This window comes from Phocoena phocoena, chromosome 17 (assembly GCF_963924675.1).
Source record: "Phocoena phocoena chromosome 17, mPhoPho1.1, whole genome shotgun sequence".
Taxonomy (NCBI): Eukaryota; Metazoa; Chordata; class Mammalia; order Artiodactyla; family Phocoenidae; genus Phocoena; species Phocoena phocoena.
In genome coordinates, this window is record NC_089235.1 from 76,653,686 (window position 1) to 76,680,773 (window position 27,088).

General features: G+C 54.5%; 1 protein-coding gene across 1 annotated transcript in view; it reads right to left on the reverse strand.

Moving 5' to 3' along the window:
* The window catches only part of COL22A1 (collagen type XXII alpha 1 chain), a 233,526-nt gene that overhangs the window by 5,527 nt on the left and 200,911 nt on the right, over positions 1-27,088 (reverse strand). Inside the window, exons 50-60 of the mRNA XM_065895156.1 lie at positions 25,740-25,793; positions 21,191-21,244; positions 16,385-16,429; positions 15,517-15,570; positions 13,696-13,749; positions 8,444-8,497; positions 6,923-6,994; positions 6,727-6,762; positions 5,868-5,912; positions 3,285-3,464; positions 1,600-1,666 (exon numbers count right to left, since the gene is read on the reverse strand). Coding sequence (XP_065751228.1) covers positions 1,600-1,666; positions 3,285-3,464; positions 5,868-5,912; positions 6,727-6,762; positions 6,923-6,994; positions 8,444-8,497; positions 13,696-13,749; positions 15,517-15,570; positions 16,385-16,429; positions 21,191-21,244; positions 25,740-25,793 — 715 coding nt within the window. The remainder of the gene's footprint in view (positions 1-1,599; positions 1,667-3,284; positions 3,465-5,867; positions 5,913-6,726; positions 6,763-6,922; positions 6,995-8,443; positions 8,498-13,695; positions 13,750-15,516; positions 15,571-16,384; positions 16,430-21,190; positions 21,245-25,739; positions 25,794-27,088) is intronic.

A 27,088-nucleotide genomic window follows, 5' to 3' on the forward strand; every position in this document is an offset into this window, starting at 1 on the left:
CTCATCTTGAAAGTGGAGCTGATGTTTCCTCCTCGAAAGATTATTTGGAAGAAAGGACTCAGCCCAGCAGACGCTCCAGTTAAACTAGTTCAAAACAGGGCTTGTCTCTGCCCAAGGGCTGGAAACTCCTCACGGGGGGATGCCCTTCCTGTCACCGATAAATCCAACCCTCGGAGAGCAGACCGTGGGGATCGCCACACGGGCGCCCTCAGGACCCACCCCGCCGGGTGGGGGTCACCATTCCAGCCTTTGGTTTCCTCTCCACCAACCCCAGCTCTGTGCTGTCCACTCCGGGGAATCGTCTTTGGTTCTCCTGCGTAGGGAGACAGACCATGCTCGCCTGGACACGCCAAGAGGGCAGGGAAGAGGGTCATCTTGTTCAGCGCTGCGTCCCCTACCCCATTTAGAGTCTGCCATGTGCCAGGTGCAGGATAACCGTCTGAGACACCACCACGTGAATAAACATGTCCTTCCCGCTTGTCCATCCGTGCCTGGGAACAGCAGTGGGTATCCGATCTTCCTTACTACAGAGCTCTCGGTGACTTTCTTCCCCTAACAGTTTCCCACACATAGGGCAGTGGGCATGGCCACTGGTCCAGAGAACATGGCGGTTAAGAGCCTGGATTCTGCAGCTCGGTTGCCTGCATGCAAACCCTGGTCAGACACTTACCAGCTCTCCGGCCTCGGTTAAGTTCCTCAGCATCTATGATGCTAACAATCACACACGCCTCACAGGCTCACCGAGGCTTCCACGAGTCAACATGTGTCGCGTGCTGAGGACTCCACCCGACACAGGGCCGGCCCTGCATGCTGGTGTTATTACTATTACCTTCCCATCTCTCTCCCTTCCTGAGCACCTGCTGTGTATGGGGCTCACGCAAGACTGGGATTTCAGTCAATCCAGTGCAGTAGGATCAAAAGGATTCTAGTTTCTTGAAAGCACCGTGTGTTCAGGCCCCCCTCAGGGGTGCTGCACATGCTGCCCCAAAGGCCTGGGATCCTGTCCCTGCTTTCAGCTCACACGGCCCCTCCTCCGGGAAGCCCTTCCTCACCTTTCAGCTCACCTGCCCCTCCTCCGGGAAGCCCTTCCTCACCTGTCCGCCCCCTGAGCTATCCTAGGTACTTTCATCCGTCCTCTTCAACACCCCCTGTGCCAAATTAAACCACAGGAATTTCTTACTGTACTGAAGCCGCCTTGTCTGTTTATGTCTCCGTCTCTTCCCCGGGCTGTGAGTTCTAACTAACAGACCCACTGCAGGCCTGTCGGAGCTGCCTCCTCATTAGATAAACTGAGCGCACAGAAGCAATGAAGGATCACGAGAAGCTGGTTCTGCAGATGCTGTGCTTCCTGGAGGTAATCAAGCAGCGGCAATTCAAGCTGCCCTGAAGAGAAGCTTGGAGCGGGATCTGGGCCAGAGGAGGCTGGCTGGAGCCTGCAAGGGGCGCCTCAACCCTGATTGCTACTGGAGCCGCTCTTAGGCTGCCTTTTCCAACCAGGCTACAGAAGTCCTGAAGGATGAGTGAACGGACTGCTTCCTGGGGCTCTTAAAAGCACCCAGGACCCGACCTACACGGCTGTGATAAAGCCCAGCTACTCACTTTCCAGCTGCTTCTCCACTTCTTCTCGGATGAGCCGTCGCAGGACGTCCATGGATGGAGACTCCCCCTAGGAGGGAGGGAAGGCGGAGTTGTTCATCCTCCCAGGAACCCTTGCCTCTTGAGACCTTAGATGGCTCGGGAAGCCACGACGGTCACAGCCCCATACACCGCAGCTCCCTAGTTCAACCCCTTTTACACCTGGAGCCGTCTGCCCGCTCCCCGCCATGCAGGTGGCGTTATCCCGTCATGTACGGCGACCTGGACTCCTTTCTCTCTGGGGCCCCTGCTCCCCTCGTCCCCGCACAAACCCCTTCCCCAGCTCTGGACCCGGGAGGTCTGCTCTGAGCCTCTCCCTGCCAAAGTGCCATCTTCCTGCAGGACCCGCTCACAGGCTGCCTCCTGCGTGAAATCGTGTTTGATTTCCTCCCACTGGTCACTTGGCTGCTCTGGTCCCCAGGGTCTGGCTTGCCCTGCTCTGGTCACAGAAACCGATGGGTCAGGGGGCAGAGAAGGCGGGCACCACCTCCAGGCGCCCACGGCGACGTGCGATTCTTAGACGGATCCGTGAGCAGACCTGCTGCCGCACTGGGCGCCCCCCTCGTCATCAGAGCCCTTCAGGGCAGTGCCCACCCCCGAGGCTGGGGGCTGTACTGTGCTCATCTCCGCAGCCCCAGCGTCTAGCACAGCGTGAGATGGGCTCTGTGTCCTTATCCTCTTGTTTGCCTTTCTGGCCAATAATCTTTTAGGTTAGTCCCAGAATGTCCACCGCTACCCACAGCAGCAGGAGAACTTGGCAAAGACTCGGGGGAGGGGTGGGGGACTTCTGGAAGCCCGCTGAGCCCGCCAGCACCCACACTTGGCCGAGGGACAGGATCTAGCTGCCTGGCCTCTTTCACGGTGGTGGAAGCTCAGGCTGGCCACAGGCGCCCTGGCAGGGACGGTGACACGGAACCTCAGAGCAGGCGCGGGCTCTGAAGACCATGTAAGCCTGTGCTCTGAGGAACCGGAGGGTCCCCTGAGAGCCACGCGGGCTGCAAAGGCGGGGTGGGGAGGTCACGGGGACCTGGCAACCAGCCCTCACTGACACGTCCACCAAGCTCTGCCTTTTTCTCTCTACAGCCAGCGTGTGCCGATGCTACACGTCTGTGAAAAGTAAGAAGTCTGCCACGGGAATACAGTATGTTCAAAGAAAAGAAACTGCTCTAAACAAGCCTTTCCTTTTACATTTGGGAAAAGCTGGACCCAAAGGGAAGAACGAGTACCCCAGACAGGCAGACAGGAGAGAGGCAGAGCCGGGCACGGGATGGACAGCCAGCCGTCCCCACGGGAAGCTCTGGTCACTGAGATCCGGCTGCATCTTCTCAGTGGCCTGCTGCACCAGGTCCTGGGGCAGAAAGGCGCGACAGCCCGAGGAGTGGAGCCTCGGGGATGCAGCACACTGAGAGAGAGGGATGCTGCTCTGGAGCCCTTCGTAAGCCATGCGGCGTTATCTCCTTTAACCATCACAGCAGTGTCGGGAGGGAGGTTCTCCTCCCCTCTTTCAGCAGATGCGGAAGGAAGGCTCGGAGAGGAGAGGTAACCTGCCCCGGGTCACGCGGGTTACTGGGATCTGTAACCTGGTCCCTCTGAAGCCCACACACCTCACGGGCTTCCCCTTCAGTCCCAAGGAGCCCCAATATCCTTACCCTCAGTCCTGGAAATCCTGGCTGGCCCGGGGGCCCCGGCGGCCCGGCCGGCCCATTCTCCCCAGGTAGTCCCTGGGGGCCCATTAGGCCTGTGTGACCTTTGTGGCCTGGGATCCCAGGGTCTCCAGGCTGACCCTTCCCACCGGGAGGTCCTTTGTCACCTTTGATGCCAGGATCTCCCTAGGGGAGGAAAGAAGCGCTTCAGTGAGCAAAGGCCTAGGAGGTGCCCCCAGGCCAGACAAGACGTGCGGCTACAGAAGGGACTCTGCCGGCCCTTTGCGTCCTCAGCGGTGGAAAGGAGACCTTGGCCCTGGCAGGCCCATGACTCAAGTCTGATGCCACAGACCAGGACACGAGGGCCCAGGGAGACAAAGCTACCTGCCCACGTCACACTGCTAGTCTGCAGAGGACAAGACATGAGCTCTGATTTCCAAATCCCAGTCCCGTGCTCCATCCCAGGAGCGCAGCTCCACCTGCCTGGCTAGAGAAGGCCAGCTGCTGAGCCCGACTGCCGGAGCTTCTGGGCCACTTCAGGCCCAGTTTTGTTCTCCGTCAGCTGGAGGGATGGTGGCACTCGTCAGCCAGAGGTGTCTCACCCGCAGGGAATCTGCCCCCTCCTCTCAGCCCAAGGGGGGCCGCAGAGGATGACACTGCCCGGGACCCCTTTCTCCCCATCGCTGGTCCAAGGACTGAAGTGCTGGATCAATGATCTGGGAGCCATGGCAACCACGGGACGGTCCAGTCCTCTGCCCTATCTGCTACCGGGTGTCTGACCAGCCAGGCTCAGTTGCCGGAGAGCCTGAAAATACGGCGGCCAGGCTAACAGCCTCAGGGTGTAAAAACTCCACTGCTTGGAGGCAGCAGAGGGGGGGAACAGCAAGAAAAAAGTGAGCCACAGGTAACCGGACATGGGACATGGCTATGGGCGTGACCTAGAGCCACGGAATAGGAAGCCGGTGCAGTTATGAAACCATCTGCCACATACACGCACGAAAAACGAAAAGAGCGAAATGGTGGGAAAAGTCTGATACGTTGCAGGGGATCTAGTAATACGCGCGTTGACACGCACACCCCACGTGGTTCTGCGCGCACAGACTAGGGCAAGATACAGAGGACGTGTACAGCGACCGACATGGGGAGGGGACGGGGACCAGAAGGCCTGGTGGAAGGGCACCTAGTCTTCACTGCAGCCACTTTTCTGCAATTTGTATTGTTTAACTATGTGTCTGTATTGCTTTTTCAACAGTAACAGAAAGAGCAGTGAATTAAAAAAGGCATTTACCCAGATTTGAGGGCGTCACCTAAATTTCTCAAAGGTGATGCATTTCTTGGGGACATTGCCATCCGTGGGTGATCTCAAGTTTAGGGGTCTAGGAGAGTCCTGGTGCTTCGTGCACCTCAAAGCCAAGGCCTGTGGTACGGCATTTCCTATTCTTTAAACGTCTCAACATCCCTTTGCCGTGAGAGGACTTGTCCCACGTTTCAAATGTTCTCTGGAGTCCAAGGCACGGGGAACCTGACCGCTATCTGGCAACGTTCCACGAAACAGGGGAAGGCAACTTAACCGGGGAAGGCAACTCGCCATCATTGACTTGGTATTCGATAAGATTCTAGGTACTGATTCGGTATCCAGAAGATTCATACTTGCCGTCTGAATTCCCCGGCTCCCAACCAAAACTCCAGCAGCTCCCGGGGGCCAGCTGGCCAGCTGCTGGGTGGCAAGACCCTCAGTGCCCTCCCAGCTACAGCCTCTCCCCCGGCTCCACGCTCAGGAACCAGCAGCCATGGGAATGATGTTCACTGGGAAGGGAGGAGGGAGAGAGATCTGTAGGGGTGAGAAGCCCTGATGTTCTCTGCTTCCGTTTTGCTCTGGCCTGCAGGCAAAGCCAGCTCCTCACTCATCCAACTTGCAAGGAAAGCAGAGAGAAATTCTTTGCAGCACCACGGAAAACAAACGGAGGGTCGAAGCGGGGTGGCGTGCCGTCCGCGTCGGGCAACAGTGGGACGGTGTGATGGCTGACCAAGCGCAGGGCCCTGGGCAGACGAGATGTCTAATTTCTCTGGAGGGAGCAGCGGTTGGCAGCAGTGAGAGAATGCCCCCTCCCCTCACCGGCGTTTCTTCCAAAAAAGAAAAAAAAAAAGTGATTTTTTCTTTCCTGTTGTTTTTTGGAGGAATGCAATGTAAAGAAGGGCTTTCTGAGCGCAGCGCCAAGGCGATTCATTATGGGAAAATCTGTTCCCTTGTCACCTCCAGGAACAGATCTGGCTCCTGGCAAATTGGCACTTTGGGCTCCAAGCGTGTCACACACAGGCGTTCGCACACGGAGAGGAGAGACGGAAATCTGTCAAAGTCTGGGCATGCTCGCCTTTGAATTTGTAATTGCGATGACTTTACTGCTTAAAATAACAACCAAAAAACCATGACAAAAGCCAACATCACTGACTACAACTTTGGGAAAAGCCTCCCGCTGGGGGCTCACAAATTTCCGGGGGGAACAGAGAACAGAGAGGCCACCACAGGAGCCGTTCCGCAGGCCAGGCTGCTTCCTAAAGCCTTGGACACAGTCCCCGTGCCCCACTTACCCTTTCTCCTCTGGGTCCCGGCTCTCCCGGCTTCCCAGGGGTCCCCTGCAATGAAACCAAAGGAGGGGGTCACTTAACCAGGGCCATCCCATCTGCTCGGGCATCCCTCTCTGCCCTTCTCGGTTCTTCTCGGATCCTGTGTGCTGAGGGCAAGGTGTCCTGGAGAAGGCAGGTCCTCCAAGAGTCCTGCTCCGGCCCTGGTCACACCCTCCCGCTGTCTACACGCCGATCACCCTGGGCTTGTGCTTCCTGAAACGTGCCTTCCCACACCTGCTCCTGTCCATCCTGAGGGCTGGAAGTGACCAGGGCCGGGGCGTCTCTGTTGACAGGAGGCACAGAGCCGAGGCTTGAACTAGAAACTGACGTGATCTCACGTTTGTTCTACGAAGGTCACTCTGGCTGGTGAGTGGGGAAGGAGTGGGGCAGGGGGCAGGCTGGACACAAGGAAGCCAGTTAGGAGGTCACTGCAAACGTCCAGGTGAGAGATGATGACGGTCTGCGTTAGGGTCCAGCGGGAGAGATGGAGAGAGATGGACCGAGCTGGGAGGTATCGTGGAGTCAGAATGGACAGGACTAGTTGATGGACTGGGTGCGGAGAGCTACAGACAAGTCAGAGACATCACACGATGGCACCCCTGGACCGGCTCCCTAACTGGTGGGCCCTAAGCAAAGTGAAGACGTGGAGCCTCGTTCAGAAAGCATTAGGATTTCCGGACAACAACAGCAGAACACAGCACGTGTGGGAGCCCTGCTAGGCCCAGGGCCCCGTGAGACAGCACGTGTCGCCCGCCCACGAAGTGAGCCTGTGTCTCCCACAGGAAAGGGCACCAAGAGGAGAAGAGGGGTGCACGGTACTTGCCTCCTTGCCTGGGACTCCCTTCTCTCCCGGCTCACCCTACAACACAGAACATAATATCAGTGAGCTCTGCTGTATCGGCACGTTGCAGATGACACGACTGTCTTTACAACAGACATTTTCACCCACGTCACGCTCCAGCACAGACAGCGATCAATGGGCCAGCCGGGGATATTCCCCAATGGTGTTCTGTGCTCACCTGCGGCCCACGGGGACCCAGGAAGCCAGGGAGCCCTGGGCTGCCGTTTTCTCCTCTGGTTCCCTTCTGGCCCTGCAGAGGGAAAGCAGGGCATTAATTCTTCAAGGTCAAGTGTCAACTCAAGAAGATTCAGAAACCTCGTAACCCCTCTGTACTCTGAAGGCCTGGCACGTGAACAAAATAGAAGAGCCCTTTCCTGAAACGGAGGGGCTGGGTTGGGGAGAGACAGGGTACTGTGAGACGGGGTACTGCGGGGGCAGAAGGAGAGTCTCCTGCAAACAGTGAACGGCTCTCCCATTTGAAGCAACAGACGCAAAATGGGACAAACATTAAACAAAACACCTTGCTGTGTACGGGGCCCCCCAGCTGTGCCTCTTCCCCTTCGGCCAGCTCGTCTCATGGTTTGGCAGGCGCACTTTGGGGGAAAGGTGTTCGGGAATTTTAGTTTTAACCCTTCTGGGCCGCCACCATATGTGGGTCAGCTCTTCTGGGGATGGATCGGCCTCAGGACCCAATCCCGTCCTGTCTGTGACGTCGCAGCGGAGGCGACAAGACTCCCACGATGGTTCCTAAGGAATGTCACTGTGTGTGCTGAGGAGTTAGATGCCTTAACACGGCTGTCCCCGGTCCAACAGGAAGATGGGGTTCTATCAGGACCACCAGATGCTCTGTTTGCCTGGGAAACGATGGGTTTCCCAGGATGCAGGATTTTCAGGGCTACACGCAGGAAGGTTCCTGGGAAATCAAGACTGACGGGTCACCCTAATTTCCACAGTGACAACAGTCAGCTGGCCAGACTGTTCTGCCCATTACCCCACGCATCTGTCGCTTGAACAACACACCATAAAGGTGGCCTTCTCGACAGGGTTGCCAATTTTACCAAATAAATATACGGTAAGGCTGGGCTGGGAGGAGACTAGCGGACAGGCTTTCACTTATCCACCCCTAGACCCCATCAAGGACCAATGTTCCCCACCATGTCTCCCCATCTACCAGACCTGAACCCCAAGTCCAGAACCTGCTGCCCAGTGCCCAGGACTCTTCTGGTTACTCATGTCACCCTCTTTCTACTGTACCCGTTGTTAGCTCTAGCTAACACCTGCTCACCAGCAGGAGGACCCTCTTCAGCTGAATCTGTGTTACACGCATCCCCACGATGCACCCTTACCCTGTCTGAGACGTTAAGGGTCGGTCAGCCTGACCTTGTCCTTCCATCATCTAAAAACATCAATCAACTACCATGCAACCTTATCACGCATGTGTTTTTTAGTCTTCAATAGTTTTGTCCTGTTGGATGTCTATGGTTGTAGACAACAGAGAGCCAAGTGCATAATCGTGTGTATTTTAAGCTTTGAAAGACGTCCTTCGTGGCTCCCCTTTCCTCCAGCCTGTTCCTGCCATCCAAACACCATATTTTCCCACTGAGGCTTCTGGAAACAGAGACCAGACAGTCTGTGATGTAAACCACACAACCTTTCAAAGCCTGCCCTGATTCCATCACAGCAGTGGGACAGTACTCACGGGATTGCCTGGAGTGCCATGGTCTCCTGGAGATCCAGGCGATCCGTTCTTACCCTGGTGGAAGAAACAGAAGAGAGGATTCTGCCAGGATGCTCTGCCAGGACCTCACAGAGCAGGACAGGGGGACAGAGAGACTGCTGGATGCGGAGGGCCTGATTTCACACATACAGCTGTTAACTCAGACCAGTGTGGCTCCAAGTCATTACTTAGAAGATGTTTCTCAACTTGTAAAAGGAGCTTGGGATATTTAACTCGTAATGAATAATAAGTAATTAAATGAGTTCGTGTGCATGAAAAATCCTGGGCTGGTGACAGATGCCCAGAGCCCAGGCACAGTAAAGAATCAGGACCACGTCGTCCACTTATGCGTACCCTCCCCCTTCAGATGCTGACTTAAGGAACAAACAGAAGTGCTCACGTCACCGCGGGCTGTTCTCAGCTTAGGATGCACATCGCTACCCGTATCCTATCCTCCTCCTCCAGGATGGCCACCACCGGGTTGAACAGATAAAGATATCGAGACACAGAAAAGTGGCTGGTGCAGAATCACACGGCTACTGGGTGGAAGGTCCACTCACTCCAGACTCCAGGACAGACTCACATCCGTAACACTCTCTAACTTGATGGGTATTTTGCGCCCATTTGTAATTTGAATAAATACATTTAACCAGTAAGATCCTTGGTAGCATAAAAATCAGAAAGTTCGAGAATGCTCCTAAGCTACAGACAAATTCCTAGTAAGCCCCAAACCCACAGGTCAGCTTCAGCTGAGCTGGTCACACCCCTGCCCTCACTTTCCTCCCGCTCAGGACCTTCCCCACCAGGCAGCTGTGTCTTTCACTGGTTCTCTTCCCTGCCTTGTCTGTGTCCATGCCCAACATCTGGCACGTGTCACCCACACACAGGAGGCGGGCACTCTGCTAGATGAATGAACCAACAACATCACAGGAGACCACGCTGCACTGATCCCTGAACCACCAGGTGCCAACGTCCTATAATCTGTGAAGCCCACGTTTACAGATGAGCTGGCTTCATGGAAACACGTGACAGTAAAAAGTCACTAACACTGCCCGGGTGCTTCCTACGTGCCAGGCTTCACACGCATTAACTCACTCACTCTCACAACAGAGCAGACGGCGCCATTTTACAAATGGGGAAACTGAGGCGCAGAAATGCCAACAACCTTCCTGAGATAGAAAGGAAGGGGCTGTGGTTTGAACCCTGGCGGCACCGCCCCCACCCCATGTTCATTAAAGGTATAGCTTGCTGGGGATCATAAACAGTGCTTCCTCCTTGTGCCTAAAATGTGCACGTGTGATCGTGGGTGATTCACGCGTCTCATGTCACCAGACCCTGCAGGAATTGTGCCATGTGCACGGATGCCTTTACATCACAGATGAGGAAACCGAGGGTTGGAGAAAGCACAGGACCTGCCTGGGATCGCAGAGCTACGGAGTGCTGAAATCAGAGAGGCCAGTCGGTGTCTGTGACTACGCGTGATGTCCGTCCAGGCACGACGGCGCTGCCCTGCACCTGCCCGCGCCCACCCAGCAGCCGATCTGCGTCCCTCTAAAAGTATGCGCTCTGGCTCAGCCCGATGGCAATCATCTCTCCCCTCTTCCCTCTGTTCGCCTAGAGGATAAGGGCCACGACACATTAACACACGGTGCCAACAAAGGCGGCCATGCGCAGAGGGAGGGGCGGCTCTGGGCAGCCAACTGTCACCTGTCAGTGCGCTAGAGGCCGACTGGGGCTGAGACCTGCTCCTTCCTGGGCCACAGGCCTCCTCATGTCCCATTTGTCCTCATGAAGCCCCTTTGGTGTCTGTGCCACTCCAAAATGGAGGCCACAGCTTTCCCTCCCCAACGGCTCTGAGCTCCAAACTCCTGCCCACTCCTTCCCACCAGGTGACCTTCCTGCCAAGGGACTCCAGCACACACGGGCCAGGCAGGCTCAAGCTGTGGACTCTCGGACCAGACTGCTGAGTCCAGATGCTGGCTCTGTCGCTCACGTGCTGTGCGGCCTTGGGAAGGCGCTCGACCTCCCTGTGCCTCCTTCTCTCCTCTGTGGGCAGGATGGTCGGAGTGCCTGGCCCAGGGTTTGGGGGGCTCAGGCAGTGAATTACGTCAATGGACTGGACTCTGCCCACACTTCCTGGAGGCCCTCAGGGGCCTCCACTCAGGGTCTGGTTCCAGGCCGCGTGAACTGGCTGCAGTGGCCAGGAACCTTCTCTTCACTCAGGAAAGCATGTCGGCTCCAGGTGAGTGGGAGTGATTGTCAGGGAAATAACCTGGAACCTGGTCCTACGTGTCCAAGAACACAGGCATCTGGGAAACTTTAGCAGCTGACTGCTGGTTACAGATGCCTCGGGAGGCTCCTCAGGCTTGAGGGGAGCAAGTTAGAAAACCACAAACCTGCCTTGGGGGCCGCAGGCCTTCAGGGCCAAGCCCACCTCCTGCAGGCTGTGCCTCTGAGGCTGTTCGCAGCCTCACCTGGGCTGCGGCCGGCCTCTCGGCCTCCACCGCACACACCTGTCCTGCCACTCTCGCTGTCCCCAGATGCGCTCCCTGCGCCCTTGCACGCATCTGCATTCATCAGGGGTTTACCCGCCGCCCTCCAGAGGCAAGAGCCAGACGCCCCTCCAGGAAGAGGCCGTGTGAGGCCCGGTGACGGGCAGCTCCCGGCCCACTCTGAGCTCTGGACACGGTCCTGTCGCTTCACTGGATTGACTCGCCGGTGCTCACAACTTCCCCCTCTTCACAGGTGAGGAAACTGAGGCCTGGAGAGGTGAAGAAACGCCCAGTCCATGTGACAAGTAGGAAGACAGCCAGGAACCGAGCCCAGGGGGCTTCACAGCAGCCACAGCCCAGATGTGGACGCCGCGACGGGCCAGCAGGACCAGGCGTGGCGCCGCTGCCTGGTGGGGCTCCGGAGCAGGGCTTCTCCACCTTTCTGTCGGCAGCGCTCCCGCACAGGTGCCCATTCACAGTTTTTCCCTAACTGCTCCGTTTGAATTTAATGCCACAGCTATACCGTGTATCTACTTCTGTTCCATACGCATATCTGTGCTTGGTACTAAAAAGTAGGAGCTTTGGGCGCCCCAAGAACCAACATTTGTCCCCTTGGGGCAAAAGCACCCACACTGGGGACACACGCCCCAGAGGGTCTGGGCTTTTCGTCACGGCCGAGGGGCCCAGCTGGGGGCCAGTCTCCTGTGTGTGCCTACGGCGATGGCGTGATGCCCCCAGGAGTCCCCGGGTTGACCTCACTCAGCGGGAGAACGGATACAGAGCACCAGCCAGCTCCTTGCTCTGCACTGAACCCACTGCCTTCTCGCTGAATGAACAAACACCACCTCCTAGAAAGCGGACAGGGCACGTCAGACAGTGAGCTGCTGCTGGAGAGGAGGAAGTATGGAGCCAAGCGGGTGAGCCCTGAGCAGGGATGCTACCCCAAGGCGACGGAGAAGTGGCCAGGCGCCCAGTGCACTCGGCTTCCATCACTATGCAGACCACAGGCGGCCACCTGCCCAGAGGACGGGAGGCCCAGGACAGCACAGGCCCTGCGCCCTGATCCGAAGGCTGTCGCGCCCTTCCTCTGGCCACTGGGGATCACAGCCCGCGGGCACGGAGGGCACCCTGAACCCTCACAGGCCGCCGACTCAGGATGGGAGGCTGGATTTGAGTCATTGTGGCCCCATCAGGGAAGAGTGGGGCTCCACCTGGTGAGTCAAACACATGTGACCTGCCGCCCCCCACGTTCTTTCCGTAGGAGCCTGAAGACACAGTGCACGGCCACGGCCACGAGAGGTGGAGAACATCGGATATGATGTCAGAAAGTCCTGGGTTTAAATCCCCCCCCGGAAGCTCTCGCCAGCTGCGTAACCTAGACCCAGAAAGCCCCTATATCTGCCTTACAGGTTTACTCACTCATTCACTGATTCCATTACTCACTCAAAATATATGTACATGCACACAAGCTACGCAAAATAAGCAAGTTGCAAAGATGAAGTGTGTAACAAGCGTGCACTCTGTCTGTGTGCTAGTAGGTATACTGAAAATATTTTCAAAGATACACAAAATGCTATTAACAGTGGCTCCCTCTGGAGTGTGGGATGAGGGGATAAAGAGGGAATTTTCTCTTTACTTCGTCACATTCCATCCTGTATGATCCTCGCACCCTTATCATGGGTCACATTTATGCTCGTATATACAGGCACATATACATTACAGCAGCCCCTATGACAAGGGCCCTGGGTTAAATGGGATAAGGCAGGTGCTTCTTTTGACACAGAACCAGGAATGTAAGTATTTATCTTCTACATCCCTCTCCCGTATTCGCTCAGGCTGCTCTTGGATTAGAGAAAGATTCCCTTAAGTACATGTATGGGCAGAGATAATATTCAAAATATCTATTAACCACATGGCGTGTTATGAGTTAAGTTGTGTCCTCCCACCGCCAATCTATATGTTGAAGTCCTAATTCTCAGTATGTCAGAACCTGAACTTACCTGGAAATAGGGTCCTTGCATACGTAATTAATTAAGATGAGGTCATACTGGAGTAGGATGGGCCCCTTATCCAATATGACCGGTGTCTTTATAAAAAGGGGACTTTTGGACCAGAGACACGTCCTCAGGGAGAATACCATGTGAAGGTGAAGGAGGAGGCTGGGGTGATGCTTCTACGAGCCAAGGATGCCAGAGATTGCTTGCAAACCACCAGAGGCTAAGAGAGGCCTTCTGAGGGACGATTCTCCCTCACAGCCCTCAGAAGGAACCAGTTCTGCTGGCACCTTGACCTTGGACTCCTAGCTTACAGAACAGTGAGACAATAAATGTCTTGGATTTCTAGCCTCCACACCTGAAAGACAATGAATTTCCGTTGTTTAAGCCACTGCGTTTGTGGTTCTTTGCAATGACAGCTCTAGTGAACTCATACAGGGCATGCCCTGAACGCCAGAATGCCCTAAAGCTAGAGCATGATTGGAGGGCAAGTCCTACGGCGCTCCTGCCGTGCCGAGTGGCACCTTTTAAGTTTTCGGGTTGTGGGTAGGTGGTCCCAGAAAAGAGCCTGGAGAGTGTGTCCTAGGCCACTAGGGGGGCTTAGGGCAGTGGCTATTTACCAACTGCTAAGACATCCTGTCATTTTTTTAACAACACATAGGGCTGTACCAGGATGAACCAAGCAAATATTACCATGGTAGCAGCCCTGCCAAAGCAGGGAGCAGGTTAGTCTCAAAGCAAAACTCACCGGTAAGCCCCTCAGGCCTCGGGGACCCTGTGGTCCTGTGGGTCCAATGTCACCCTGGAACAGAGAGAGATCACGTTATCCAGAGTTGCCGCATGAAGACGGCAGAGACACAGTTTCAAATGTGGACCAGACTTCACCCAGTTACCCAAGAGGACCAACAGATGGTGCCCAAACCGTCTCGTCGTCCATCACCAGTTATTCCGAATACGGACAAACTCACTTCCTGCAGCTGAATAAATCCCTGCCCCACGGGGATTTCGGGGGGCTCCATCTGGAACTAAGGCAGGTAACAGGGAAGAGAACTTCTCTTGGTGTCCTCTCCCTGAGTCTGGACAGTCACCTGGGGCTACTCCTGCCTCAGTCCTCACAGTAAGAAAAACTCCACCTGGAAGGTGTAGGGAACCTTCCAGGGTGCCAAGCAGTGGGGATTCACCACCACCACCTACGTGGTCTTCCAGGCAGCCTCCCGACAGGGCTGTAGTTCTCCCCGTGTAATGAATGAAAAAAACAGAAGCTTGGCCGTGCTCCCACACAAATTAGACTGTAGAACACCCCAGAAGATGGAGTTTTTAAATTACAAGTCAGAGAGCTAAGAAGCGGGGAAGAAGGCATTTGCACCACGGGCTGGCATCCTGGGCTCCTGTCCCAGCTGCAGCCTGACCTGCTGGGCGAGCTGAATCCCAACCACGCCCCTGCCTGGGGAGCTCCCCTCAGGCCCTGTACTGTAAACTGAAGTGAGCAGGGTTGGCAAGACCAGGATTTTCAAGCTGCCCTTCAGCACCTGAGAGGCACCTTTAGGGGACAGGGCTGGGCAGAGGCCCCGCTTGGGGTCAATGCAGCTCTTCTGCTTTGAACCTAGTAAAGGGCCTCCACACACTAGGCTGGGGTTTGTGAAATGGATCCCACTGCTCAGGAAAAGCACAAGAACTAGATCGGATTTCTGCTAAGATCCTTCCCTGCTCCATAGTCTCATGACAACAGATCAGCCGAGGACACAACACAGGACAAGAACCAGGGGGGCAGAGGGCACTTCGCCAGGGGTTAAAGGCAGGTCCTGAAGGATGCAAGGGGGCGGGCATGGGCCCGCCTTGGACCTGAGGACCGTGTGGCCGTGCTCCTGACCCAGCACCCACTCCCGGGAGGTCAAGCTGTGTCCGCACATGTCGGATGGCCCTGCAGGCTGTCACGTCCCCAGGCCAGTGCCCTGTGGGGATGCAGAGCTGGAAGATCTGGACTCCACACTGCTTCCTCCTGCCTCTGACTCTGTGTGACCATGAGGAAGTCCCCTGACCTCTCTGGGTCTTAGTTTTTCTATTTGTATGACTGGGGTCAAAGATGGTTCGTCCCACCCTGACTTGACCCCAAGTCAGTGAGAGCAGGTGAGGGGTACACAGTGGTGCCGTGATGGATCCATGAGGCTACAGAATACTGGAGATGGAGAAATAACCTGGGGAGACTCTGAAACGCCACTTGAGTCCACGTAAGGCCAGATCCAGCTCACGCATCATTGAGGTCAACAGGCAAATCATGACGGATTCAGCAGAGCCTCCTCATCTGTCACATGGCATGGGCACCAGCCCTTTTGGCCGGAAGCCCAGACCCGGGGCCTCCTCAGGACCCCAAGGAGAACTCATGCAGCCCGTGGTGCTGGAAGGTGAGGGATCACCAGCAGATTCCTAGAATTCGCCTGTGACTCTCTCCACGGTGGCCCCAACCCCCCAGTCCAGTTCCTGGGCCTCTCTTGGTCCTTCAGTGACGCACGTCCTCTACACCTCCTCCTCCCACAGGCCCAGCCAGGCCCCACAGGACACCCACACTCACATCTTTTCCTGGTGACCCTTCCCGGCCAGGGGGCCCCATGGCCCCAGGCTCTCCCTAGAAGGGGAAGCAGAAACAAAACAGCCGCCGTTAGGGAGAGGGATGCAGAACGCCCGCTGTCCCAGCCGCAGTGGTCTCGGAGCATCTGGGAGGGGGAGAAGAGGACGGCCCACCCGAAAGCACCCTACTGAGTCCTGGCCCCAAGTGGGGTCTGCAGTGTCCTCAAGGCCAGCTTCGAGGCCTGGGCCCGCTCTGCCACTCTGAGCTGCAGGGAGACACCTCCTGACAGATCAGGCAAACCGCTGGGGATTCTGTCTCCCCACCTGCTGGCCCGCCGGACCCTCTCTGCACCTCAGCTTTCTCCTCGCTGTACAGAGCAGTGGGGTTAACCGGTGGACCCCTGAGGGTCCTTCTGTTTGGGGCACTTGGAAGAGATGGGGGAAGCTAAAGGATAGGAAGACAGGGCCCAGAGCCTTCCATCTGGGATAAGCCGAAGCTTTCCACACATTAGCTCTGGGACCTCGGGAAAACCACCCATATCCTCTGGGCCTCAGTTCCCTCCTCTGGAAAGTAGACCTAATGACAGCACTCGTCTCCCCGGACCCAGGACAGCACAGTCTGTGGGTAGCACAGCCGGCAGTGACCACACCTGACTTCAGGCTGACTTGGTCAAACTGGTTGTACAGCGGTGTCTGGCCCCCAGAAGAAATGTCTAGAAACACTTGACCGAGGAGGGATGATGCTTCCATTGCTGCCACTGTCCTCTCTGAGGTGACACGGCACTGCCCCACCTGCAGGGCCCAGGAGCCCTCCGCCTAGAAGTGCCAGCTCAGGTGCACTGGGGTGACCTGACGGCGACACGTCCACTCACCCGGGGGCCAGGGTGGCCAGAGTCGCCGGTGTGTCCCTTGAAGCCCTAGAAGAAAGAGAATGAAGTTACCCCACCAAGGAGCAGGCTGGCAACGCGGGACAGGGTGGAGTCCAGGGAGATGGTCCAGCGCACCCTGACCCCTCTCTGTGTCTCACCCGATGCCCCTCGTTCCTGACCAGCTGCCGGACATGGGCCAGGTCCCTGATGCCTGACTGGGTGGCCAGGCCCTTCCTCCTGGTCACTCTGCAGCGAGGGCAGGGCTGCTGGGGCCCGTTCCACAAATGTCCTGGAGGGTGGTGGGGTCTCCCCACGTGTCTCCTGAACTCCCGCTTCTTCCTCATCTCATACCACGTGGCTTGGACCCCCTCCGCCTGGATCCTGGGGTAGGCAGTTCCCTTTGAGACAACACTGCCTTCACCCCAAGTTAGGGCCTGGGCACCTTCCTCGTTCCTGTAGCCATCGCTGGTCCCCTCCAGCAGTTGTGAGTACAGCCAGCCCGGAAGCCTCATACTGGGCAATGGGGCTGGGCCCTCCCTGCACAAAAGAGCAGCTTGAGATATTCTCCCTGAAGCACAAGCCCTCTGAGCAAAGACGAAGCTGTTAGCGGAGCTGACGCTACCATCTGTTAACAGTCAGGCCACCCTGATTGTGGAAGAATCCCCACTTCACAGATGAGGAAGCTGAGTCTCAGAGACGTAGAACACCTGCCCAAAGCCCCACAGCTAGACAGGAATCGGATTTGGGTCCAGGCAGGCCTGCGCGGCCCCAAAGCCCTCCCACTTGCCACTGTCCCACTCCCAGGCTCTGCTCCTGACCAGCTGGAACAGCATCTCTGCAGCCCGGGAGTCAGGGTGCTTGCCCTCCTGCTGAGACCCAGGCATTCACAGGACGCTGATCCCGCAGATGAGCAGGGCCTGCCCGCCCTCTCTGTGCCAGCGGACCACGTCCAGGTCCTGGGCCCTATCCCACTGCACGTCCCGCCCCACCCGTGGTTCCTGCGGCAGGCCTCACGTGTTCACCGCTGCTCCCTCCTGCTGGTGCGCGCTTGCCCGTCGCGTAAATCCCTCCCGGTTACAGGCCTTGCTCTCAGCCAGTCTCCCATCCCAACTCCAGCATCTCAGTCGCCCCTCCCGCTGCCACCATCTACCGCCTTCCTGGCACCTTTCTCTCTGTGCGTCACCTCCTCACGTCGTCACTGCCAGAGCACTGCTCTGGGTGTCCTGCTCGACTGAGTCCCCAGCCAGTGGCTGACACAGAGCGACGCCCTTGTACGAGGGCTGATGCCTGTGCACAGAGGTCAAGGTCAGGGGGTCTGGGGAGCACCTGGGACGGGGCCTTGAATTTAATTTCACTTGTCAACACAAGCCCCACAGACAGGGGCTGCACAGCACAGGGAGTCGTGCACTTCTCCGAGCAGTGCGGAGGCCTCACAGTGAGCGGCAAGGTCCCATCCTAGCCTCTCACTTGCTATAAGGAAGGCTCGAGGCGGGGAGAGAGGAGCAAGGCTGCAGCAGGGGAAAGAGAGGAAAACCCCAGCTGCAGAGCCCCTACCGCACGTGTGCTGCAGCCACGGGACACACTCCCATTTCAGTGCAATGAAGTCCTGGAAGATGGGATTCATTTTCCCCACTGTATAGAAAAGAAGCTCAGGCCGATCTATCACACAGAGAGTAAGCGGTGGAGCCGATTCGAAGCCTCTCCAGTGCCACACACTCGACTCTGGGAGGCAGCAGTGTGTGGCCAGACAGGGCCTTCTGAGGCCAAGGCCAAGTGCCTCCCAGCTGATGCCACCAGGCCCTTCTCAGACCTTATCTCCTGAGTTTATCACCTGGTTTCAAAAAGCGAGCGAAGACCCTACTGGGGAGAAGACAGCCCTCTGGCCCGGCCATCTGATGAGAGCTGTGGCCTAGCAGCCCCACTGCTGTGTGGCTGTGCTTGTTACCCTGGAAACGCTTTCTCTTGCCAGTTCCTCACCGCTTGGGGGATAAGAATGGGTGGCCTTAGGAGGGAGGCTCTGAAGGTCACTTCCCAGGCCGCAGGGCGGTGCAACAGAAAGGGAAGTCTCAGAGCCTGGGAGGTGCAGGGGAAAAGCAGGAGGAGGGCATGAAGTCGCCTAGATTTGACTCGAGATTGAACCACTGTAACCTCGGAAAAGTCAACTTACCCCTTGGAGTCCTAACATCACCATCTATGAAACGAGGATAATAAAAATACCACCTGGCAGAGCTCTGCAGGACTAGTCTATGGACAGGGGCTTTACATGCTATTAACTATGATGGAGCAGGGCTGACTTTGGGGTCAGGTCTGGAACTGAACCATGGCTCCCCACTTTCTAGCTGTGGGTCTTGGGTGCTTTACTTTTCTTCACTGGGAGTCAGTTTCCACATCTGTAAAATGAGGGTAGAACCCACTTCTGCAGAGTTGCCGTAAGGATTGAAAAAGAAACAAACAGTGCTCTCCACTGTTCAAAATAGGCCAGTTCCCTTCCCCTGGGGAGGGACAGGGCCTCCTGGGGCCCAGCATCTTCCCCAAATCCAGCCAGTGCAGAGGCAGGGACCCCGGTTGCTCTCCTCCCAAATAATCATGGACAAAAGCACCAACCAAGGGAGCCACACACAATGTCCCAGACACTTGGCTGGGAGTTTCACATGTTTTATCTTCTCCTTTAGTACTCACAACCACCCTATAGAAGTGGGAGCTATTCTGATGCCCATTTCATAAAAGAAGAAACAGAGGTTCAGAACGGTCCCCTGACCCAGGTCACAAAGTTAATAAATGACAAAGTGAAAGCTGAGCCCAGGTCTGTCTATCTCCAAGCTCACACCGTGCCAGCCAGAGGAGGTGGGTGTGCTTTCAACTCCCTGGGTCTCTAACCTCTGTCCCTGCACTGAAGTAGGATTCCTTACAACTCTCTGTTGAGAGGTGGATCTTGCCCCAGCACACTTCCCAGCAAATGGATCTCCGTGGCTGAAAAAAGAAAAATATAACAAAACAAAAGACCCTCCCTCCAGTAAACCAGAAATGACCTTAAAAAAAAAAAAATCACTAATTCTGTGTTTGAATCCCCCGTAAGAGGTGGCAGTCCCCATTCTTAGGTTTCTTCTCCTGATGCAGGCAGGTGAAAAGCAAGGAGAGCTGGGAAAAGGAAAGGTTTTTTGTGTTTTATTTCCTCCTTATTGAATACTAGCCAGGTGAGTTATTGATTTTTTTTTAACAGATTAAGGAAATAGAACCAGCATTTTGATCTCCCACTTCTTGCCAGATAATTGGATTTTAAGATTTTTATTGAACATCCTATTCGTTTCCAAAGAAAATTTAAGGAATTTTGTAAACAGTTTTGAAATTATAAAGGAGTAAAGCATTTAGCGAAAAAACCCCAACAACCCCAAAATACACAGGGTTCATTTTTATAGGTAGGAGAGAGTGAAGACATGCACTGAAGGCTCTGTCAAGTGCGAGCCTTTTCAACAGGCTGTGGAGAAGCTGTAAAACACTGACGATCAAGGCAACCTCTTAGGCCCTGTTTTGGGATTCCTCTAATTGCCATCTAAAAGCTAAAAAGTAGGAAGTCTCTTCTTTTTCTCATGGAGTTTATAAAGTTATGAAGTCTCTTCTCTCTCTCGTGGCCTTGCTTATCTTCTTTCACAGATCACTCTAAGTCCAACTCCTTTACTTGCAAGGTATGTTTCTTTCCTGTTCTGCTCTGTTGTGGATCTTTTATGCATATATATATATAAATAACAGTATACCCCTCCCTACCTCAACATCCCTTCAACATATCCACTGCTAACTGATCATGCAATCTAAGCCATTGGCATTGGGTTGGCCATCCTGACCTTAAAATGGGATCCAAGTTGTTGAGTCTTGTTTTAGAACCCTGTAGAAAACCATGGGGCTTAAAATGAAATGATGATGTGGGTTACATGTGTGTATCTATTTGTCCAAATGATACAGTTAAGATTTTTTGATGTGTGTAAATTTTATAGCAAAGAACTTGAAAAGTATTGAGTAGGGGATAGGAAATGAGTAGAGGTAGATATGAAGCAGAATAATGATTATTGAAGCTCAGTGAATGGCACATGGGAGTTCATTTCACTATTCTGTTTACTTCATATGTGTTTGAAATTTTATATAATAAAAAGATGAAATGGTGGTTCTTAAAAAGAAAAAAAGAAAAGGTGTCTGTATATGTTTATATGTATAATAAATAGCCCGACAGCTAGGTACAGATTTAGATATATAAATGACAGATGTAGATTTAGATATATAAATGTTGGATTTCATACATAGAAAAAAAGACTAAAAAAACATACTAGAACGTTAACAGAGCTTTACTTCTGTGTTGTAGAATTATCAGTAACTCTATTTTCTTCTCTATAACATTACTTTTCTTACTCTTTCTCTTTTTATTACCATCATCATTTGTTATTGTTATGCAATGAGAATGAGTTACTGTTATAATTGGGGAAAAACCCTTTAGCTGTGAAAAGGGTTCAGAATGAAAATTGAGACTTATTTTTAGGTCCTATCATCCAGAGGAAGTCCATTAAAATTATAATAAATAGGATAAGAACAAAGAAAACTTAGAACAAGTAACGATGGGTGCAAGTTTGAAAATAAATTTTACAGCAATGGCATGTGAAAGGACTGGATTTACTGCACGGAAGTACCAAGGTCTTGGAAGAGAGGTACTTCTGGAGTCCACGGCCAGGCAGTCTCAGAGGACCCTACCCACGGTGTCACAGCCAAGTGACTGATGGCTTTATTCTACTGTGGACAACACACACACACACGCTCAGCACTTACAGGGGGACCGCGGGCACCCTCCGGTCCTGGCAGACCTGGCTCTCCTGTTTTGCCCTGAGGATAAAGAAGAAAAGAAGAACTTGAGGACAACATTTGCAGGACCTTCCTATTCTCGTCTGCCGGAGCTTCAGAGCATCATACTTCCACCAGCCAGTCTCTGCCCCCTGCCAACCCTACCCTCTGGTACTGTGGTCCATTTTAGTCCATAGAAATCTGCACTGTGTAGCCCTGTCTATTATGTTCTTGGTTTTCCTGGGACGGCGCTGGTTACACAGGTTTCATCTTTGAAACACCCATTCACAGTGCCCCTTCTTATCCTTGGAAGGGCTCTGGTCTGGATGAGAGATTATGTAGACGCCCAAGTTAGAGACTGCTTTATACCTACTCACAAAGCCACCCCGAGGCAGCTGGTGATGACTGCATGGTACAAATGGGGACCTGAGGCTCAAAGAAGTTATGGTTTCATTAAGTTAACAAACAGCAAAGCCAGACTGGACCCCAGCAACACCCGAAAGGAGGCTCTCCTCAGCCTGGCATCGGTGCCTGCTGACAGGGGGCCTGTGGTTTACTGCTGAAGTCCAGATAAAGAGGTGAGAGGTGAGGGAGGGTTGGGGTGAGCCGGGAAAGTGGGTGAAGGGGCACGTGTGCTTGACGGGGAGATGGGCAGCATGCTGGCCCGCCTCCATGGTAACAGGAGGGCCTACTCGCCCAAGTCCCCCTTCATTTTCACAGCTTATAAACCTGGAGGGCCAGAAGGGGTCCATGGCGGGGCACGGGAGAGGGAGAAGGGCATCCGTGGATTCAGAGTGAAAGTTACAGGGGAAGGAGGATGGGGCACCAAGCTGACTTCCGAGTTTGTTTCTTCTTCTGTCCCAGCTCGTCTAAGTCTAGCCGTGTGATCTTGGGGATCATTACCCTTCCCTGGATCTGTTTCTCAGTTGTAAATTCAGGACAGCCTCCCTGACGTAGGTCTTTGTGATCGAGCCTGGCTCCTGCCCCACAGGCAAGTGGGACAGCCATCACCGGCCCAGGCTGACAGCAGACAAAGGATAACAACCAGACACTGCTGAGGGTTTTCCATGCGCTGGGCACAACGCCAGCGCTTTACACTATAACCCATGAGGGAGGCACTTTGGTTCTGCCCCAGGCAAAACTCCAAGGCACAGAGAGGTTAAGTGACCTGCTCAAGGTCACACAGCTGGGGTTCTAATGCAGGCGTTTTGGTTCCAGAGCCTCCGTACTTCAACCTACACTGTAACTAATACTCAAATGCCTCTTATTAAAAATGACGAAACGGGCAACTCTAAAAGCTGCGTATTTACCCATCTATCTGTTATCTATCCACGCATCCGTCATCTGTCTGTCTACTGTCTGTCCATCCATGTCCCCGATGTATAGGGACTTAAAGGAATAAGTCAAAGTGGAAATTAACCACCCACTACCAGTAGGCAGTGCCGCTGTTTCCCAGCCACCCCCCTGGCTCCCCGGGAGGGCTCCTGTCACTCTTGATCAGCGCCCACTCAGGCAGAAGGCCGTGCCCAGAACAGCCTTTGGGGCACTTGACTCCGAGGTGTTGAAGCCCCGAGTGCGTGGGAGTTCATGCCCCAACAAGCAATCCCCAGGCAGAAAGGCTGAAGTTGATGAAGAACACCCGAGCCTGCTCCCCGGCAGGCGTGGGACCGGGGAGGCCAGGTGTGCTCCTCTCACATCCTCAGCTGGTCTCCGGGGGAGTGGACCCACGGTGCCCACTGGAACGTCTGCCCACTGGCCTGCCAGCAGCTTTCCTTCTTTCTTCTTTCCATTTCCCCACTCTGTCCGTGCTCCTGGGATCTTGTCCAAATACCCCACCTGCCCCCCATCCTGGTCTCCAGGTCTGCTCTCAGGGGACCTCTGGAGCCCCCATTCCTCCGCCAATCTCCTCCCAAGCAGCTCAGAGTGACAAAGGTCAGGATGGCCACACGCTGAGACCCCAGAACGAACGGACAGGTGAGCTCTGGACCACGTGCTGGGGACAGCTGCCGAGCCCCCTCTGCTTCCAGCAGAACCGGCCTTGCCTTCCATGCACTGACTTAGCCACTGCTTACCCAGGGCAGACCTGGCCTTCCAGCCGTCCACACCCAGCGCCTGACACAGGCCTATCTGGAAAAGGCATTCCACAAACAGAGTGAGTGCAGACCACGGGCCTCGGTTATCCTGTACTGTCAGTGACAGCCTCTCAGGATAATACACTTTCTGCAAAAAAGCTGATTGCCTGCTCTGCGCTGACTGAGCTCTGGGGTCAGCCTTCAGGGTGCGGGTCCCGGATGCTTCATTTACCAGCGGTGTGACCTCGGCCAGCCTACCTAACCTCTCTGTGCCTTAGTTTCCTCATCTGGGCCAATTATGACACCCACACCCCACAGCGGTTTCCTGGGGCTTACACTGGCAAATGTAACGAGGCACGCAGCACCCCCTTGGTGCGCACACAGCAGCTGTCAGCCGCGGTGGCGATACCTGTCCTTCTTTTGCTCCCTTGCCACGTCCTCAGCCTGGCTAACTGCTGCTTGCCCACCAGGGCTGCGCGGCTGGACATCAGCCTTCAGCAGCTTAGATGAGCTGTTGACTTTGCTCGCTGCCCTAAGCTCTTACTTTCCCCTCGGCAGTGCGTCCTGGTCTCGGCATCTGGCAAACAGGGAAAAGCGATAAAGAAGGTACTTCTGGCAGGTTGCATAAGACGCAGAGTGAGTCATAACAGTTACGGCCGCACAAATTAAATGGAGCACAAGTCTTGCTGTGGAGACTGTTAAGTAATTCCACTTACTGGTTCTAAAGGCTCTGAGGTTCTAACCTCACCAGGAATTAAAGCTAGAGCAGTTGGAAAAGTAACTTACTAAATTAATGAACAGTTAGAGAGGCCTGATGCATTTAACCAGCTTCTCACCACATCTGATTCGCCAGCAACTCCAGCAAGTTGCTACTATTATTCTCATTCTATTTGAATTGAGACTGAAGCCGGGAGATGCTCTTTGACTCAAGCCGGGTCGCAAAGCCTGTAGGGAGTGAAGCCAGCATCCGAAGCCAGTTTCTTCTTCTGGTTGTGGTTGTAATTTTGGCATAAAATATTTTAATTTAATTTTATCAATAAGCACTGCACACATGGCTCCAAAAATTAAAAAGATAATAAAATAACATACTATGGACCAAAAATTGACGTCCCATCCCTATGTTCCTTGTGCTCAGAATCACCCGTCCTCGCTTCCTTCCATGGATGGAAACGACTTCTCTTGGTGCTTCTGGAGTCTCCCAGAGTCCCTTTATGTAAATGCTAGATAAATACACACAGACCCATTTTCATACGAAATAGGGCAGGCTAAACACACTGCTCTGTGCCCTTGCTTTTTTACTCAACAATGTATCTTGGAGAAGTCTCATGTCTGTATCTAGAAAACATCCCCCATCTTGTGCACAGCTGCGTGGTATTTATTGGGTGCACCCCATCAGTAACTGTCTCCTGCTGGTGGGTGTCGGGAGAACCAGGTCTCTAAGCCCCAGGGGCCACCTGCCATCTTCCCCTCGGTGTTGAGGCTGTGGAAGGGGTTTGTGAAGACAAAACTGTTGCTAGGAAATGAAGCTTCAGCATCATCACTCAGCCCAGATCCACACTCACGAGGGGCTGACCGTCCTCAGGAAGGACAACTCCGAGGTCATAGAGGCGGGTCTGAGGAAATCACTGCACACTTCCAGCCAGTAGCTGCTGGGGCCACAGAGACAGACGTCCTCAGCAGCACACAGTCCATCTCACTGTGTGGCCCGGCAGCTGACATTAAAGATAAAGGAAAGGGCTTCCCTGGTGGCGCAGTGGTTGGGAGTCCGCCTGCCGATGCAGGGGACGCGGGTTCGTGCCCCGGTCCGGGAGGATCCCGCGTGCCGCGGAGCGGCTGGGCCCGTGAGCCGTGGCCGCTGGGCCTGCACGTCCGGAGTCTGTGCTCCGCAACGGGAGAGGCCACAAAAGTGAGAGGCCCGCGTACCGCAAAAAAAAAAAAAAAAAACTGTAAAGATAAAGGAAAAAAAACCCCGACCAACCAACCAACCAAACAAACAAAAAACAAAGAAAAAAAGAAAGATAAAAAATAAAAAACACCTCTATGCCAATGTCGAAGAAAGGACAAACTCGCATGCCCTAGAGACGGCAGGTGAAGCTCAGGCTTTCAGGGGTTTAACAGGCTTTTCGGATGTCAGGTTTCTACTCCAGCCAGTGCTCACCTGCCCAGTTCCCTTCCACATCAATAGGATGGAGGCTGCAGAGGCAGTTAAAAAAAAAAAAAAAAAAAGCAGAAAGGGAGGGACAGGAGCCCCAGGATAGAGTTCACTCCCCGAGACTCCGTTTCCTCAGCTGTAAAATGGGGACAGAGGTGTTTACCTTGCAGGGTTCTCAGGAGAAGTAAATGAAGAAATGCACAACAAATAAATGTCACTGTGCCCGGTTCATAGTAGCTCTGGACACAGAGCAGTTGCTTCTGAGAAATGGCTGATCTGGCGTGTAAATGGTAAGAACCTTCGAGTCCCTTACCGGCTCTCCGGGGGGCCCTGGTTTTCCATCTCTGCCTTCTTTGCCTTCTTCTCCCTGCAAGATAAACTCACATTGTTTATCTGGATGAAGACGCTAAGAGGGAGGGAAGGAAAGACGCCTTTCTGCCTGGTGCACAGCTACAGTCACACACAACAGGCGGAACTGGCTTCATTTTTCATGGTTTCTCCCCCAGCACCACGCTTCTGGCTTGGATCTCTGGTTGGCGGTGCCTGGCACACAGTGAAAAAGCAATAAATTGCATTATTATTGCTATAGGTGGAAAGAAGCCCCTACTGGACATTTTCATGCAGTCAAACTTAGGACAACATGGGCTCATCTCTGGGCCTCCTGGGTTGACCACAGCGAGGAGACGGCTTCTGATGGAGATGACAAGGACCCATGTCCGGGCTACAGGAAGGCCACGAACATGTCACGTTTCTTTCCATGAAATCGAGCTACAAATCCCCCACCTGCTCCCCACCTCCTACTGGCCCACCTCCTGCCCTCAGTAAGACACTGTAAGCCTCATGTTTAATCTAAGAGACCATTCTTCTCCAGGAACCTCTGCCAGATCAGGACAATGATTACAGCATCACACAGACTCAGGTTCCAGTCCTGGGTCACCTGCACTGGGCGGGTTCCAGGGAAAGAAAGCAACGAGCAGCAAGGCAGAGGGGCACCTGAGTCACGCCAGGCAGGGTCTGAACCCCGCTTGAATCAACTATGCCTACGATCTTGGGTGAGTTACTGACATTCTCAGCTCGCAGCGGCCCCTCTCCTAAACACAGATGACAAACCTGTCTGGCAGAGTCACGAGGGGACTCGGAATCAACGCCACCACCTGCAACGTTTGGCAAACCAGGCATCGGTAGTCGGCGCCAGCAGTGCAGCTGCTCCCGCTGCGGCCGGCACGCGCGATATCGTGCATCGCTCCTCATCAGTGCCTTTAACGCCAGTGCCCGGGCGCTGGCAGGAAGCACTGAGGACGGTAACGTAAGTTTACTGACCATCCGGGCCGCTAGCCGATGCCCCATGCGCACCCGTAACTCGTTAAGACCCTGCTCCTGGCATGACCATGGTAACGCCAGGTAAGCCGGCTTGGCTGACTCGGAGGCCCCGCGCTACTGATCCTCTTTTCAATTAAGAGTTTAACTCCAGAAACCTTTTCTCCCATGCACGGAGCAGTGGGGGGAGGGTCAGGAGACCCACGCACAGAAGAGAAAGGCAACGTACCCAGGTGAGACACGCGCAGGAAGGAGGGCAGCCGACCCCAGGGGAGCCCCGGGGCAGACACCTGGCTCCCGGAAGCAGCAGGAGCGCCGCTTCAGGCGACGCAGAAGAGGGCTGAG